Source organism: Adelges cooleyi, unplaced genomic scaffold (genome assembly GCF_023614345.1).
Source record: "Adelges cooleyi isolate 19-005CV unplaced genomic scaffold, UGA_ACOO_1.1 ACOO_flye_CR_arks_rails_tigmint_CR_PRNA_2, whole genome shotgun sequence".
NCBI classification, from domain to species: domain Eukaryota; kingdom Metazoa; phylum Arthropoda; class Insecta; order Hemiptera; family Adelgidae; genus Adelges; species Adelges cooleyi.
Window position 1 is genome coordinate 10,863,351 of NW_026095860.1, and position 12,634 is coordinate 10,875,984.

General features: G+C 28.9%; 3 protein-coding genes across 4 annotated transcripts; 1 reads left to right on the forward strand and 2 right to left on the reverse strand.

Moving 5' to 3' along the window:
- Positions 1-241: 241 nt before the first annotated feature.
- Positions 242-6,471, reverse strand: LOC126833702 (adhesion G protein-coupled receptor A3). Of its 2 annotated transcripts, XM_050565185.1 has the most exons (17): positions 6,382-6,471; positions 6,009-6,254; positions 5,870-5,938; positions 5,542-5,613; positions 5,368-5,439; positions 5,227-5,298; positions 4,936-5,152; positions 4,653-4,810; positions 4,448-4,584; positions 4,169-4,380; positions 3,613-3,765; positions 3,383-3,535; positions 3,165-3,314; positions 2,648-3,102; positions 2,394-2,582; positions 2,034-2,138; positions 242-1,961 (listed from the first exon to the last, which is right to left on the reverse strand). In XM_050565185.1, exons 2-17 carry the CDS (start codon positions 6,221-6,223, stop codon positions 533-535), a joined length of 3,858 nt encoding a protein of 1,285 aa, XP_050421142.1. In that variant the 5' UTR covers positions 6,224-6,254; positions 6,382-6,471; the 3' UTR covers positions 242-532. The 2 variants fall into 2 exon arrangements, with proteins under 2 accessions (XP_050421142.1, XP_050421143.1); XM_050565186.1 differs by lacking the exons at positions 5,870-5,938; positions 6,009-6,254; positions 6,382-6,471 and adding an exon at positions 5,691-5,810.
- A 612-nt stretch (positions 6,472-7,083) lies between these two features.
- On the forward strand, positions 7,084-10,023 carry LOC126833200 (beclin-1-like protein). Its single transcript, XM_050564367.1, has 7 exons — positions 7,084-7,532; positions 7,609-7,918; positions 8,841-8,895; positions 8,967-9,154; positions 9,214-9,487; positions 9,578-9,792; positions 9,858-10,023. The coding sequence occupies exons 1-7, from the start codon at positions 7,421-7,423 to the stop codon at positions 9,964-9,966; spliced, it is 1,263 nt and encodes a 420-aa protein (XP_050420324.1). The 5' UTR covers positions 7,084-7,420; the 3' UTR covers positions 9,967-10,023.
- Positions 9,797-12,287, reverse strand: LOC126833201 (uridine diphosphate glucose pyrophosphatase NUDT14-like). The gene is made up of 5 exons (XM_050564368.1): positions 11,898-12,287; positions 11,785-11,828; positions 10,647-10,711; positions 10,366-10,579; positions 9,797-10,295 (listed from the first exon to the last, which is right to left on the reverse strand). The coding sequence occupies exons 1-5, from the start codon at positions 11,976-11,978 to the stop codon at positions 10,058-10,060; spliced, it is 642 nt and encodes a 213-aa protein (XP_050420325.1). The 5' UTR covers positions 11,979-12,287; the 3' UTR covers positions 9,797-10,057.
- Positions 12,288-12,634: the final 347 nt, after the last annotated feature.

A 12,634-nucleotide genomic window follows, 5' to 3' on the forward strand; every position in this document is an offset into this window, starting at 1 on the left:
CTGGATTACCAGTGAAAACTAGTTATACAATTTTAAAAATAAATAATAATAATAATATAGTACAAATTAAGTAGTAATTCGATTTAAAATATAAAATACTTCTAAATGATAATAGTAACAATAATAATAGATCAACAAAAGTATAAATTTTTTTTTTTTTAAATAAAATTAAGTCAAAAACTAATATTATGTTAATAAATACTATTTATAAATAAATAAATCTAAGTTGTGTTGTGTGTGTGAAAGGTCATTTGAAGTATTTCAAATATTACAATAATTGCATAACTTTAACTGTGAGAAGTAATCTTTATGGTTTTTATTTTACACAATATTGGATATGTGAAAAAATAAAAATATTTATTTGTTGACAAATTAGGTAATTTTCAAATGTTATAATTTTTCAATATGTTTGAATTACAACGACACTACTTAGATATACGTATACTACTGTATGTTATTAAGTTATAATAATAATAATAATATGGAATTTGTCGTAATACAAAATTAAAATAAATGAATTGTCAAGCAAGCACTAAACACAAGTCTCATCATTTTCATCACTGTCCGATTTATTTGTTCTAGTAAGCGTATAACCAGATTTTTGTGATTTTTTTTGATCTTTCTTTCGTTTGCTCGAATCTGCTCTTCTCTCTTTTATAGGTGTAATCGTTTCATAAGTATGGTTCATCGGGTTTGCACTTGAGCAATCGGACACTATCACATGTGGACTACTGCAGTTTTCTTTTTCACTAATATTACGTCCACAGTCAGTCACACTATCCGAAATTCCTTCACAGCTGGCTCCACTCATTTGACTAGTGACAAACTCTTCGGTTGAATATTCCCTCGGTTGTGTATACTTGTGTTGATACTGGGATCGACCGTCTACTTCGACGTACTCGTGATCGGTTATAACACTGTCAGAGAACACGCCTCCGTTATGTTTTAGGTCTAGATGGAGATTGTTTGTTTTACCATTATGGCAAAAGTAACCGTTATCGGTGAGGTCAGGTGAAGTAAGTGGTGGACGCCGTGGTAAATTATTTTGTTTCCGTCTTTGTTTTTTGAAAAATTTTTTCGCAACAGTAATTTGATGGGGATTATAATAATCAATCTGCCGTTCGGAATTCAATTGATGCCTCATCATAACGAGCTGGAGCTGTGGTGACCTAAATGACTGGAGGGATACAACTTCACTATTCGACTTTGGTCTTACCGATTGGAAGCTATCAGTTCTGATAGATGGAGCCCTTACCGAGTCTACAACTTTTTTTCTACCCCATCGATGGTCTTTAAGTTCAGTAAGAGCGTTTTGAACATCGTTCCGAACAAAAACATAAAACCACATGATCAAAAAACATTGGAAAACGTTAAAGCACGCAAACCATACACCCAACCATAATTGTACAGTTGGACTGTACATAATGACAACATTGAAATAAGCCATTGCGACAGTCAATAAGTATCCTAACAAGGTACCATTGAAAAACCTCAATTGAAGAACCGGAGATTGTTCAGGATCTTCGACTTTACTGGACGGAGTGGTAAGGCTACGGCAGCTATTGTGTTCTACCATACTGTTGGTTTGGTCTAGTAGTTCTAAATCAGTAGCTTGAGTACCTTCAGAAAGTTGTACGTTTGAATCCAAATTGTTAGCGGCACAAGATACTAGCATACTGAGTATAATAATACAACAGATAACAACTAAAGCAACTACGACAATGAAACCAAAAGCTGGTCCAGGCTTTAAAAAACAGTAATCGCCTTCGTGGCCGCCGTAACCAGGTAAGTTCACAGCGCTAGACATACCGCACAGCAACATCGGTATGCCCCAACCAACCATGTATATACCTAGAAGTGGTTTTTTTACAACAATATCTTCATGCGGAATGTTCATACCGCCGTCATCTGATGGAGTACTGGCAGGTAAAAATGGTTTACGAACTCTTTTATACAATACTCTAAAATTTATATACCAGCTATTAATAATTAAGTGTGACAAAAAAATAGAATATACAGAAATGGTTACTTACTTTATTGTTACCGTCATCCAAAACATCGAGGCTAAACTAAAAAACTGAATTAGTAGACCAATTATTTGACATGTCCTAGCGTTTTCAGTTCGATGAATTCCATTACTAAACAAAATTGTAACGCAATTTTTAATTAATCATTATGAAGAGTTTTTTTTATACTAAAAGTTATTATCAGGATTTATCACTCAAGCATTTGTTTATTTTTTTAACACATCAATGAATCAAAATAAATTCTAAGGAAATTTATGTACACTTATTTAAAAAAAAATGTTTAAGTACTTAAAATAGTGTTATGAAACACAAATATAAGCTTAATATTTTTAAGTCATTAACTCTTATTATTAAATATATTCTTACCAGTATACTAAATAAAACATTGACATTGCAAACCACGTGTTAGGCAACGAGTGTTTTAATTTTTTAGCCATTTGTATGTTGTTGTTTAGTATTACATAAAGTACCACAGAAAATAACAAAAATGTACTCCCCATAAATGTTCCAATGTAAATTGACGTTTGACTAAATAGTGTTTTTCTTTTAATAGTGCTAAAATAAAAACAATTATTTAATAATAAGATTTGGTTTTATTTATTTCAGTTCAAACAGAATACCTGTTTATTGGCGATAACAAATTGCGTATGGAAGTCTGACTCATAGTCAGAGCAAAGTAACCAAATCTGTTACATCTGTAAACTAACATGCCACCGCCAATGTGTGCCAGTTCACAACTAGCGTTTGGATTTATATCCCACAAACCGGACAGAGGATTCCACCAAGACGGACTCGGTCTCATATTTGTAAAACGGTCATAGTTTTCTGGTTGGCGCAATGCGATAATAATTGGTTCTGGTGTAACTTCCATATCAATTCCAACTAGCTTGGAAACTAGTACACATGATTTAATTTCAGTGGGTATTAGAGTCACATTGTCATCTGCAGCCATCATTGGCTCTGGAAACATTTTGCCATCTTCGTACACAGTAAATACTAGTTTCAATTCCGATGACTGTTTTTTTGTGTCACTTGCAAATAATGAACCTGGTATCTCGATTAGCACATCAATAATCTAAAAAATGTATATATATATATTTTATATAAAATCCATGAGAAAATGTTCTATTTGCTCACTTTGTTGTGAGGAAGAGTGTGATTATTATAGACGTAACACATCAATGAATTCATTGTTGTCGGAGAATCTTCATCTCGGCCCCAAACACAAGTTAACCCACTAAAGTTTTCTTTTGATATTATAAAATCTTCCATAGCTATTGCCGATGTCTAGATTTCAATAAACATGGTAATTAAAAAATATTTTATAAATGTCTTTAGTATAATTAATAATTTACCCATCGAGAATTCAAAGTGGTTGTAAACTCTAATGCCGTTTCAAGTGCATTTACTAATCTGGAAGTCGATTTGTCATTTTTTTGAGCTGCTAACAGTAAATCTTTAGGTAGTTCAGCCATTAAGCTTATCAAATCGATAACAACTGGTGCCAACTAATAAAAATAATGTGAACATAAGTTATATCAAAATGTTTAATAAATTGAAAGGGGAAAATAATAATATAATTTACTAATTTTTCTTCACGCATAATATCCAAGTAATCATCTACTATATCAGCGATGTAACTAATATCAAGATAATCTTTAATTTCATTAAAGTGGTCTCTTGTATAATTGAATAATTGTCTGGCTGTTTCTGAACTGTCTTTATGAGTAATGTTAGTCTATGGAAATTATTTTTAAAAATAATTAATATTTACATAATGTGACAAAACATAATTTTTTATGTTGTACCAAACTTTTAAATAGTATTTTAAGTAAACAAACCTTTTTTTTATTTAAAAAAATTGTACTCAAACTAGACTTAAAGAATAAAGCTATATAATAAAAACATTGTATTTTTGTACAATAAATTTAGATGTAATAATGTAGTAGAAAATGTATTGAACACAAGATTTCTGATAGATAAACCATTCTTTGGTATTTACCCGAGGTTGATTTCTGAACCAAACTCTTTGGTACTTACTATGGTTTAATAATGTCTATAATTAAGTTTTGTTTTTGTTCGACATTCTAACAATTTATCCCATAATACTTTAATTAATTATTTATTAACACAATATTTACTTTTGACTGGGTATAAAAAATACGAGTAATTGGACTTATGTATGGACAATCTGATGAATCTGCTAAATCCCATTTTCCATTCCAGTTACAATGCCTACTAACAGTACCTCTAGCTAGTGGTTCTACTTCATCATTAGCTTGGCATTGTTTAACAGTAACCACATCTGAAATTGTACGGGTCCAAATATATGATCCTTTGTTGTCTTTACTCTCTAAAATAGCGTAAAATAATGTTTATACAAATTATAACTTAAATAGGTAAATATAAAAAAAGGTTACCGTCAACTGAACAAAATCGAGTTTTGTTTGAAATGACAGTAATCGCAATTGTTTGAATACGTATTCCACTAGTTGAATTCAGAGTACATTCATATTTGCCAGTATGATTAGCATTAAGCTTTGGAATTGAGATATTACTGGATAAATATAATAGTTGAGTGATTTTAATGGTTTTTGTCAAATAATAGCAACTAAATTTCTGTACCTTTGAATAAGTCCTGTATTTTTAAAATCACCATCAATAATAGTAATTGAACCAGAAGAATTTGATGTAATAGCATTCCACGTCAAGACAATTCCTTCTACAGCATCAGTGCCAACGGCGCGACAAAGTAAATCAATAGAATCTCCTTCAAATAAAACCTATCAAAATAAAATGAATAATTTTGATGGTTAATTGTTTAAAGGTTAAATGACATATGACATTTAAAAAGTACTTAATTGATTTTTAGAGTATAATTTACATAACATATATAAATTTCACTTACGAGATTAGAAGTTGGTATTATTTCAATTGCTGGAGGTGTATTTGATTTAGGACGTAAGCAGTTTAACATATCAGGACGTAGATTTTTAATTGGAGTATCTTTTAAACTAGGAGGTTCATGACATTCCGATTTGGGTCCAAGCTTTATTTTTCTTTTGACCCACTCAAGAAAACCAGTAATTTCACAATCGCAAACTAACGGATTATCAGAAATATCACTGTAACAATAAAAGTTTAATAAATTTGAAATTATAAAATAGTTTTTTTTTGTTAATAACTGCAATGTACTTACAGTCGTGAGAGATGATTCAAAAAATTAAAAGTATTAGCTGATATATGAGCAAGGAAATTTTTATTTAACTTCCTACAATAAGATAAAATAATTAGTTAATAATTTAATGTGTACATTAATAATTTTTATATAATATCTTACAATTGCTCTAATGAAAACAATCCTTCAAATATTCCCTGAGAAACATTTTTAAGTTTATTATCAGTCAATGTCCTAAAATAGTAAAAAAAATAGACATAAAAGTTTAAAAATATAATTTTTACAATATATTGCTAAACGCACTGACATAAATTCATTGTAAAAGAGCTAACTTACAAAATTTTAAGATTTGGTGTGCCTCGAAAAGCTCCATCTTGAATTATAGAAATCAAATTTTTAGTCAAATCACTGAAAATTAAATACAAATAATTATAAATAAATAACTATGTAAGTTAAAATTATAATTTATTGTATGCATTGTTTACATGAATGGGTTAAACTGCTTTAGCATAATCCAAATTAAGAAACTCCTAGAGTAAAAAGCATATAACACTTGTTTATCCGGTTTAGATAATTTATCTAAACTGTTAACCTATTTAGGTTAAGCTAGATTGGTTTGTGCCACACATGTAAACATAGTAACAACATAAATTCAGTTTCTTACAGTTTTTGAAGAGTCGGAACTGGGATTGCATTTGGCGGTAATGTTGCTATTACATTGACTGATAAATCCCTACAAGAATAAAATTGTGTATAATAAAATTAACAGGTTCTTAAGTATTATATATGACTAAAAATCATACAAAAATGTAACGCCTGTATTATTTGTCATTTGTTCAAATGGTATTTCATTGATATACAAAACTGGTTTATCCAATCCCCCGCATTTGACTTTGCTGAATTTGTCGCCAACACGTTTCTTTGGACAAACACATTGTTCGGGACATACAGATACATCGAATTTTTGAGCTGACACACAGGCAATCAATAATGTCCATAGACATAATTCAAGATACATGATCTCCCTTATGTATATTGCAACTACATCGCTGTATAAACCAAAAATATTACATTCTACATTTGAATTTCGTCAAAATCTCATTACTGGCTTAAATATATTTAATAGTAAAAACCGAAAAGTGTATACCTATCGTAGAAAAATATATAAGTGCATACCTATTATAGTGGATAATTACAAAATTGTTGAAAGACAAAAGTTACTTGAGGAAGTTTGTTTACATTTTTTTTCTAATTGAAAACATATACATAACCTTAAAATGGTAAAGAAAGGAAAAATGGTTAGGGTTAGGTAACTGTGGTAATAAAAAAATAATGTAAAACATGGTATCGCAATTTTGTATGGTATCCAAGATTTGAGATATCGATGGTGACACGGCAAAAGGATCTAAGCGACATATTTCATAGTTTTCAGGATGGCCACTAAACGTTTTTTTGTGATTTTTTACTATACAAAAAATAAATTGTTGTTCATATTCCAAATTTAAGATGAGAAATGTTCGTTAAAAAATGACCACAGCAGTTTTTGCGCGTGCGCAATGGACGAAATACATATTTTTTTAACCAATAGTGTAAGCCGTGTCGCTTAGACCCTTTTGCCGTGTCACCATCGATATCTAATCATATGATATCTTATCACATGTTATCACCTACCAGCAGCTGCAAAAGTCGTAAAAATAAATAACTTGTAGAAGTAATATAAGGACTTAGATTTCAGGACCTTTGGGTGGATTTATGAACTTATGGATTTAGATGGATTTACAGTCACCTTGCTTAGATCATATTATACTATGAATATGATCTAAGATAATCCATGTTATCAATTATCACTATCATCATTTGAATAAATTTATATATTTAATCATAACACAAGAATAGATTCTGTGATCATTGTACGTGATTTGTTCCGTTATATGTTAATCAGTTAATAAATAAAACGCACATTCGTATTGTGTACAATATGATATCAACAATAACATTTAGTAAAAATAATATAGCTGACTTTATGTAACGCATTTTTTTTCTTTTGTTGAATATGCATTTAAATTTTAATGCTCATACCAATTTTATTAACGTCATGATTTTTTAAAATTAAATGATTAAAAACCTATCAAATATGATAATTAATCATACCTTGATTGATGTGAATTTTTGCAAATTGTTACATTAAAATTTATAATACCAAAATAATAGAATAATGTCGAATGCTAATGTGAATGTTAACTTTGCATGTCAACGGTGTTTTGCTCCTATTCGATTAGATAGCTCGTTCAACAGTATCAGTGAACATGCCATTGCTGAATTGTCGTGTAAGATTGTAGCTCGACGATTTGTAAATAATTAAAGTTAAACTTTTTAAGAACAGTCGTATCAATATTTTTATAGTGCCAATTGTGACATGCCCAGAAGTTGATCTGGAATCGCAAGCTAAACAAGTGGACCATATTATACCTGGGTTTCATTTAAATGATTCATCAGGAGGGAATAATGGTTTCACACTTTTGGGTGAAGGAGAAACTCCAACGCTGAGCCATCAAATGAAAATAGCAGCTGGTTTATTTGACATTGTATCTGGAAACTCTCAAGTGAATCATCCTCTATGTGATGAATGTACTGATATATTAATGGATATGATGGATGAAGAACTTCAACAAGCTGAGAAAGACTATATGGATTATAATAACTATTTGAAAGAGTAATAGTTAAACTTACTATTTATTAAAAAAAAAAATAGTTAATGTAATAATTTTATTGAAGTAAAAAATTAACAATATGTAAAGGTAGTCAATTGGACATATTTTAAGAGAAACTATGTTAAACATTGAAAATGAGCTATCCAACCCTTTTTTATAAGGTTGTGATCATTCTAGTTATCTGTTTTTTATTGTAGGGTTTTCTCTAAAGAAACATTTTTAATTAAAAAAAAACCTTGGAACAATATCCAAATTAAATTATAAAAGTTTTACTAGTCATGTATGTACTAAATAGGTACTGTAAATGCAGTTTACTATGTAGTTATACCATATTAACATTCACATTGAACATTTAAACATTATGCATTTCTCAATAATTTCAATCATTATGTTATTAATATCAAAAACATCTGTCATACCTACTCCAGTCCATGTAGACATTTTTTTTAAAAGCAAAACACTATTATTTTAACATGCCACCTTTTAAAATGTTGAGCAACTGATAATGGCAATTTTTTATTTTTTTAATAACCATGGTACATGATTTTCTAAAAGAGAAAACCATTTTAGTTGTCAAAATGTCCAGTTGGGTTAATTTATCAAAACTCACGTTTGTCAGGGTATAATTAATTTTATTAATTATAATCATAAGTCAAATTAGTAAACTTTTGGATTATAGAGATTGTGTTCTATAGATTGCATTCAAATACAAGATTTTACTATGTAAATTTATTTATTTATTATAATATTGTTAACTAATTGTCATTATCATTTAGTTTAACAGGCCTTTAACCCAACGATGCTATTAAGAAATGGTTGTTAATTATACATTTTAATTAAAACTAATTACTAAAATATCTGTTAGTAATTAGTAAGTTAAAAATGTTTAAAAATACAATTTATATTTTATATCATATTTTACAGGCTCTCTACAGAAGAACCAGAAGACATGGACGCATTAAACAAAGAACTAGAGGATGTAAATGAGAACAATTTAAATTATTAACTATTAATTTAATGTAAAATTATATTTTATTTAAATGTTTTTAGCTACTTAAAGAGGAGAAAAAATTAATGAACGAATTAGCTAACTTACAAGAGACAGAAAATGCTTTGGATTGTGACATAAAGGAAGCAGAAAAAGAAAAGGAGAGGTTAATTAAAGAAGAAGAAAGGTATTGGAAAGAATATAGTAAACATCGTAGAGATTGTATTTTAATAGACGACCAACAAAAAAGGTATTTATTGCTTTTCAATTTTTACACATACCCATTGTTTTATGTCAATCTATTTTTAGTGTTGAATGTCAGATTAGTTATACAACCTCACAATTAGCCAAATTAAGAAAAACAAATGTATTTAATGCAACATTTCACATATGGCATCACGGTCATTTTGGCACAATTAATAAGTTGCGTCTCGGTAGATTACCATCAGCACCGGTTGATTGGGCCGAGATAAATGCTGCATGGGGTCAAGTGACTTTGCTGTTAGTTTCATTAGCAAGGTATATGAATTTAAAATTTGATAAATACCGTCTTGTCCCTTACGGAAACCATTCATATGTTGAGGTGAGTCGTTGTTTTATTTATTACCCTGATATGTAGTTAACGTACGGGAAAAATATTCAAATTTTATTTATATCATGTCAAATGTAACAGGTACTGGGCGAAAAGAAAACATTGCCTTTGTATGGCCAAGGAGGTATACGTTTTGTATGGAATACGAAATTTGACTTGGCCATGGTTGCATTTTTAGATTGTCTTCAACAGTTTAAAGAAGAAGTAGAAAAAGGCAACTCGGGATTCCATTTACCTTATCGAATGGAAAAAGGAAAAATTGAAGACTCTGCCACTGGAAATACATACAACATTCGGTAATTAAGATCAACATTTTTTTATTAATAAAGCCTTAAATACAGATTAACTTATTTTATTACAGAATACAGCTTAATTCTGAAGAAGGTTGGACGAAAGCACTGAAATTTATGTTAACCAATTTAAAATGGGGTCTAGCTTGGGTCTCTGCAAAAATAAACAATGAAATGTAGAATATAAGATGTGTTGTAAAATAAAAACTAAAGAATTATACATATTACTATTATATATAAATATATTATTTTTAATATAAATAATATTTTATCACATGTTAAGGACTATTTTATTTGTTAAAAACCACATTAGGCCAAAAAGAAAACTAGTTGATCCATTTAATACATCGGATTGTGTAACAATATCTCTTATTTGCGGAATAGTGTATTCCACAACTTCAATGTCTTCTCCTTCATTTTCAACGCCACCTCCATCAGAAACTTTCATATGATCAGTCACTTCTGTGTAAAAAAATGTTTGAGTTGTTCCAGTAATGCTTAAGCCGGATCTAGTGAACAATTTTTTTAAATTTAATTAAATAATTTAAAGCAATTATTTATTTCAAGTTGGGGACTTGCTTGCAACTAATGATTTTTTGTAAATCTGAAACTTTGATTTCGTAGCCACATTCTTCTCGTACTTCATCAACAGCTATTTCTTCTAAGGATTTGTTTTTGTCTACAATACCAGCACAAAATTCTACTGTTAACCCATTTGTAGGTGGATACTTCTCAGTATCAATTGGTCCTTCTGCAGGTCTATCAAAAGCTGGAATACTTTTATAGTATACAGCTGAAATGTAAACATAATGGTGGTTTTATAATATTAGTAACAATATAAAAAACATTTGTTGTATTACCCGGTCGAAATTGCTTCACACATACTAAAGTATTTCTGTTTCTGTTGTAAATTATAATAAAAACACTGCAAAGAAAAAACAATAAATGAAGTAATTATTATAATAGTCAATCTTTACTTGTTTTTACACATTTTATTACTGTCCTTGTTTTATTTTATTTATAAAAGTGTAAAGTCCAAGTTTACCAAATTTAGTAAACTTTGATAATGAATCTAAAAATAAAAGGAATTGTATTTTTCTGTTTGAGTTGTAATTACAAACATATGATCTTTAAAATTAGTACATTACTGTAGATTTTTATTTTTCAGGAAGAGGGGTTAGATTGGTATAGATAAATTTGAAAAATTAGATGGTCTAAATGTAAAACAAACAAGATTGTGAGTTCATAAAAACGTTATAAAAAAATATAAAAATTCTGTTTTCAATCAATTATGGGACACTGTACAAACCTTAAATGTACATATATAATAATTCAACATTAAAATGTTATACATATAACATTTTTGCTCATTATTTAAGTTTAAAACAATTTACAATACTTTTACATTCATATAATTATTTAATTATAAGAACAGTTTCTATAATTTTTAAATTATAATATTGTATACCATACTGTATTCTAAATATATTTATAATCAAAAGTGTTATAATTTTATTTAAGTTTTAAGGGGATTGAAAGCAGTCAATGTTTTGGATATATTAGACCTAAAAACCTGACTAAATTACGTCTACTAAGGATTTCAATTTTGTAAAAATATTTGAGTTTATCGGCCTATTTTTTAGATTATTGTGAGAATCGATTTTTGATATTTCAATTAAAATTAGGTTAAAATCCTATTTGAATTTTTCAAATTTCTTAAATTTTTAGTAATCACTTCATTGTCTTTTTTAAGTAATAGACAGTTATTCAAAATTCAATTTCTACAATTACCTGGAAAAAAGGTCGATCAACTCAATTATTTTTATAGAATTAAATCTGAAATCATTAATGACCTCTGGGCTTAACCCAAATTTACCCGACAAATTTGGTTTGAAATATAGATTATTATAGATAATAAACATTTTATAATAATTATCAGTTAATTGAGACTTTTTTAAGGATCAAGGGAATAAGAGACAACTATAATATTATTCTTACCTATCGTGGCTATCCATCAAATCCCATTTAATGTCTTTCTCTCCCTAGACATAAGTATAAAATATGCATACATCAGGGTTGAAAAAACAATGATACTAGGTATTTTTTTTTACTTGTTTAAACATCAAAGAAAATGGCTTGATGTAATTCGACTCGGTGGTTTTCACAGCTCTCATTTCACTAATAGGCTTCATAATTTGCTCAGTTACAATACTTATATCAATTAAACTTCGCTTTAAGTTATAAATGTGATCAGTTGTCACTGTAGGAGAAATAAGCAGCTAATGAATTACTAGCAACTTTTTGGTATATATATCTAAACCTTTGTTCGAATAAAATTTAATTAGTTTCAAGAAATCGGGTAATCCAAAAATTAGGAATGTAAAGTATTTATTGTTATAACTTATAAGTTATATAACTTATAAAGTTCAAAATAATATCTGGTAACAGACAAGATGTTAAAGTTTAGACATCGAGATAAAAAAAACAAATTCTTTATCTCGATAAGTTTAGACCACAAAATAACCAGAAGGGAAACTTTAAAAAAAATTACAAGGGTTCATATAATCCGCTGCAAAAAAGCCGTCTGCCATCTTGTTTTTTTCAGCAGGGAGCCAGAATATAATTGAAAGACTATAGCCATTGATTAAATACAATTTGTATTAATCATTGCAAGGTAGATTTTTCTTAAATCCAAAGGAGGATTTATCTTAAATTTACCTTAAATCAATGAATTATGGCTTAGTACACAATATTAGTGTGTTTTTTGGTCGCCGGGAGCGCTGAATGCTAATGCCCAAGTTTTTTGTTTTGCTTGCGCGTTATCTCTTACTCCAGTGTTTGTGTTTTG

Excerpts from the sequence above, each read along its gene's own strand:
- LOC126833201 (XM_050564368.1), bottom strand. The coding sequence starts at position 11,978 with ATGAAGCCTATTAGTGAAATGAGAGCTGTGAAAACCACCGAGTCGAAT. Across the intron at positions 11,829-11,897 it reads TTTCTTTGATGTTTAAACAA|GGAGAGAAAGACATTAAATG; the intron begins GTAAAAAAAAAT and ends ACTTATGTCTAG. Across the intron at positions 10,580-10,646 it reads TGTGAAGCAATTTCGACCGG|CTGTATACTATAAAAGTATT; the intron begins GTAATACAACAA and ends TTTACATTTCAG.
- LOC126833200 (XM_050564367.1), top strand. The coding sequence starts at position 7,421 with ATGTCGAATGCTAATGTGAATGTTAACTTTGCATGTCAACGGTGTTTT. Across the intron at positions 8,896-8,966 it reads TAAACAAAGAACTAGAGGAT|CTACTTAAAGAGGAGAAAAA; the intron begins GTAAATGAGAAC and ends AAATGTTTTTAG. Across the intron at positions 9,488-9,577 it reads GAAACCATTCATATGTTGAG|GTACTGGGCGAAAAGAAAAC; the intron begins GTGAGTCGTTGT and ends CAAATGTAACAG.
- LOC126833702 (XM_050565185.1), bottom strand. The coding sequence starts at position 6,223 with ATGTATCTTGAATTATGTCTATGGACATTATTGATTGCCTGTGTGTCA. Across the intron at positions 5,153-5,226 it reads TTGAATCATCTCTCACGACT|TGATATTTCTGATAATCCGT; the intron begins GTAAGTACATTG and ends TTATTGTTACAG. Across the intron at positions 2,583-2,647 it reads TTGTTATCGCCAATAAACAG|CACTATTAAAAGAAAAACAC; the intron begins GTATTCTGTTTG and ends TTTTTATTTTAG.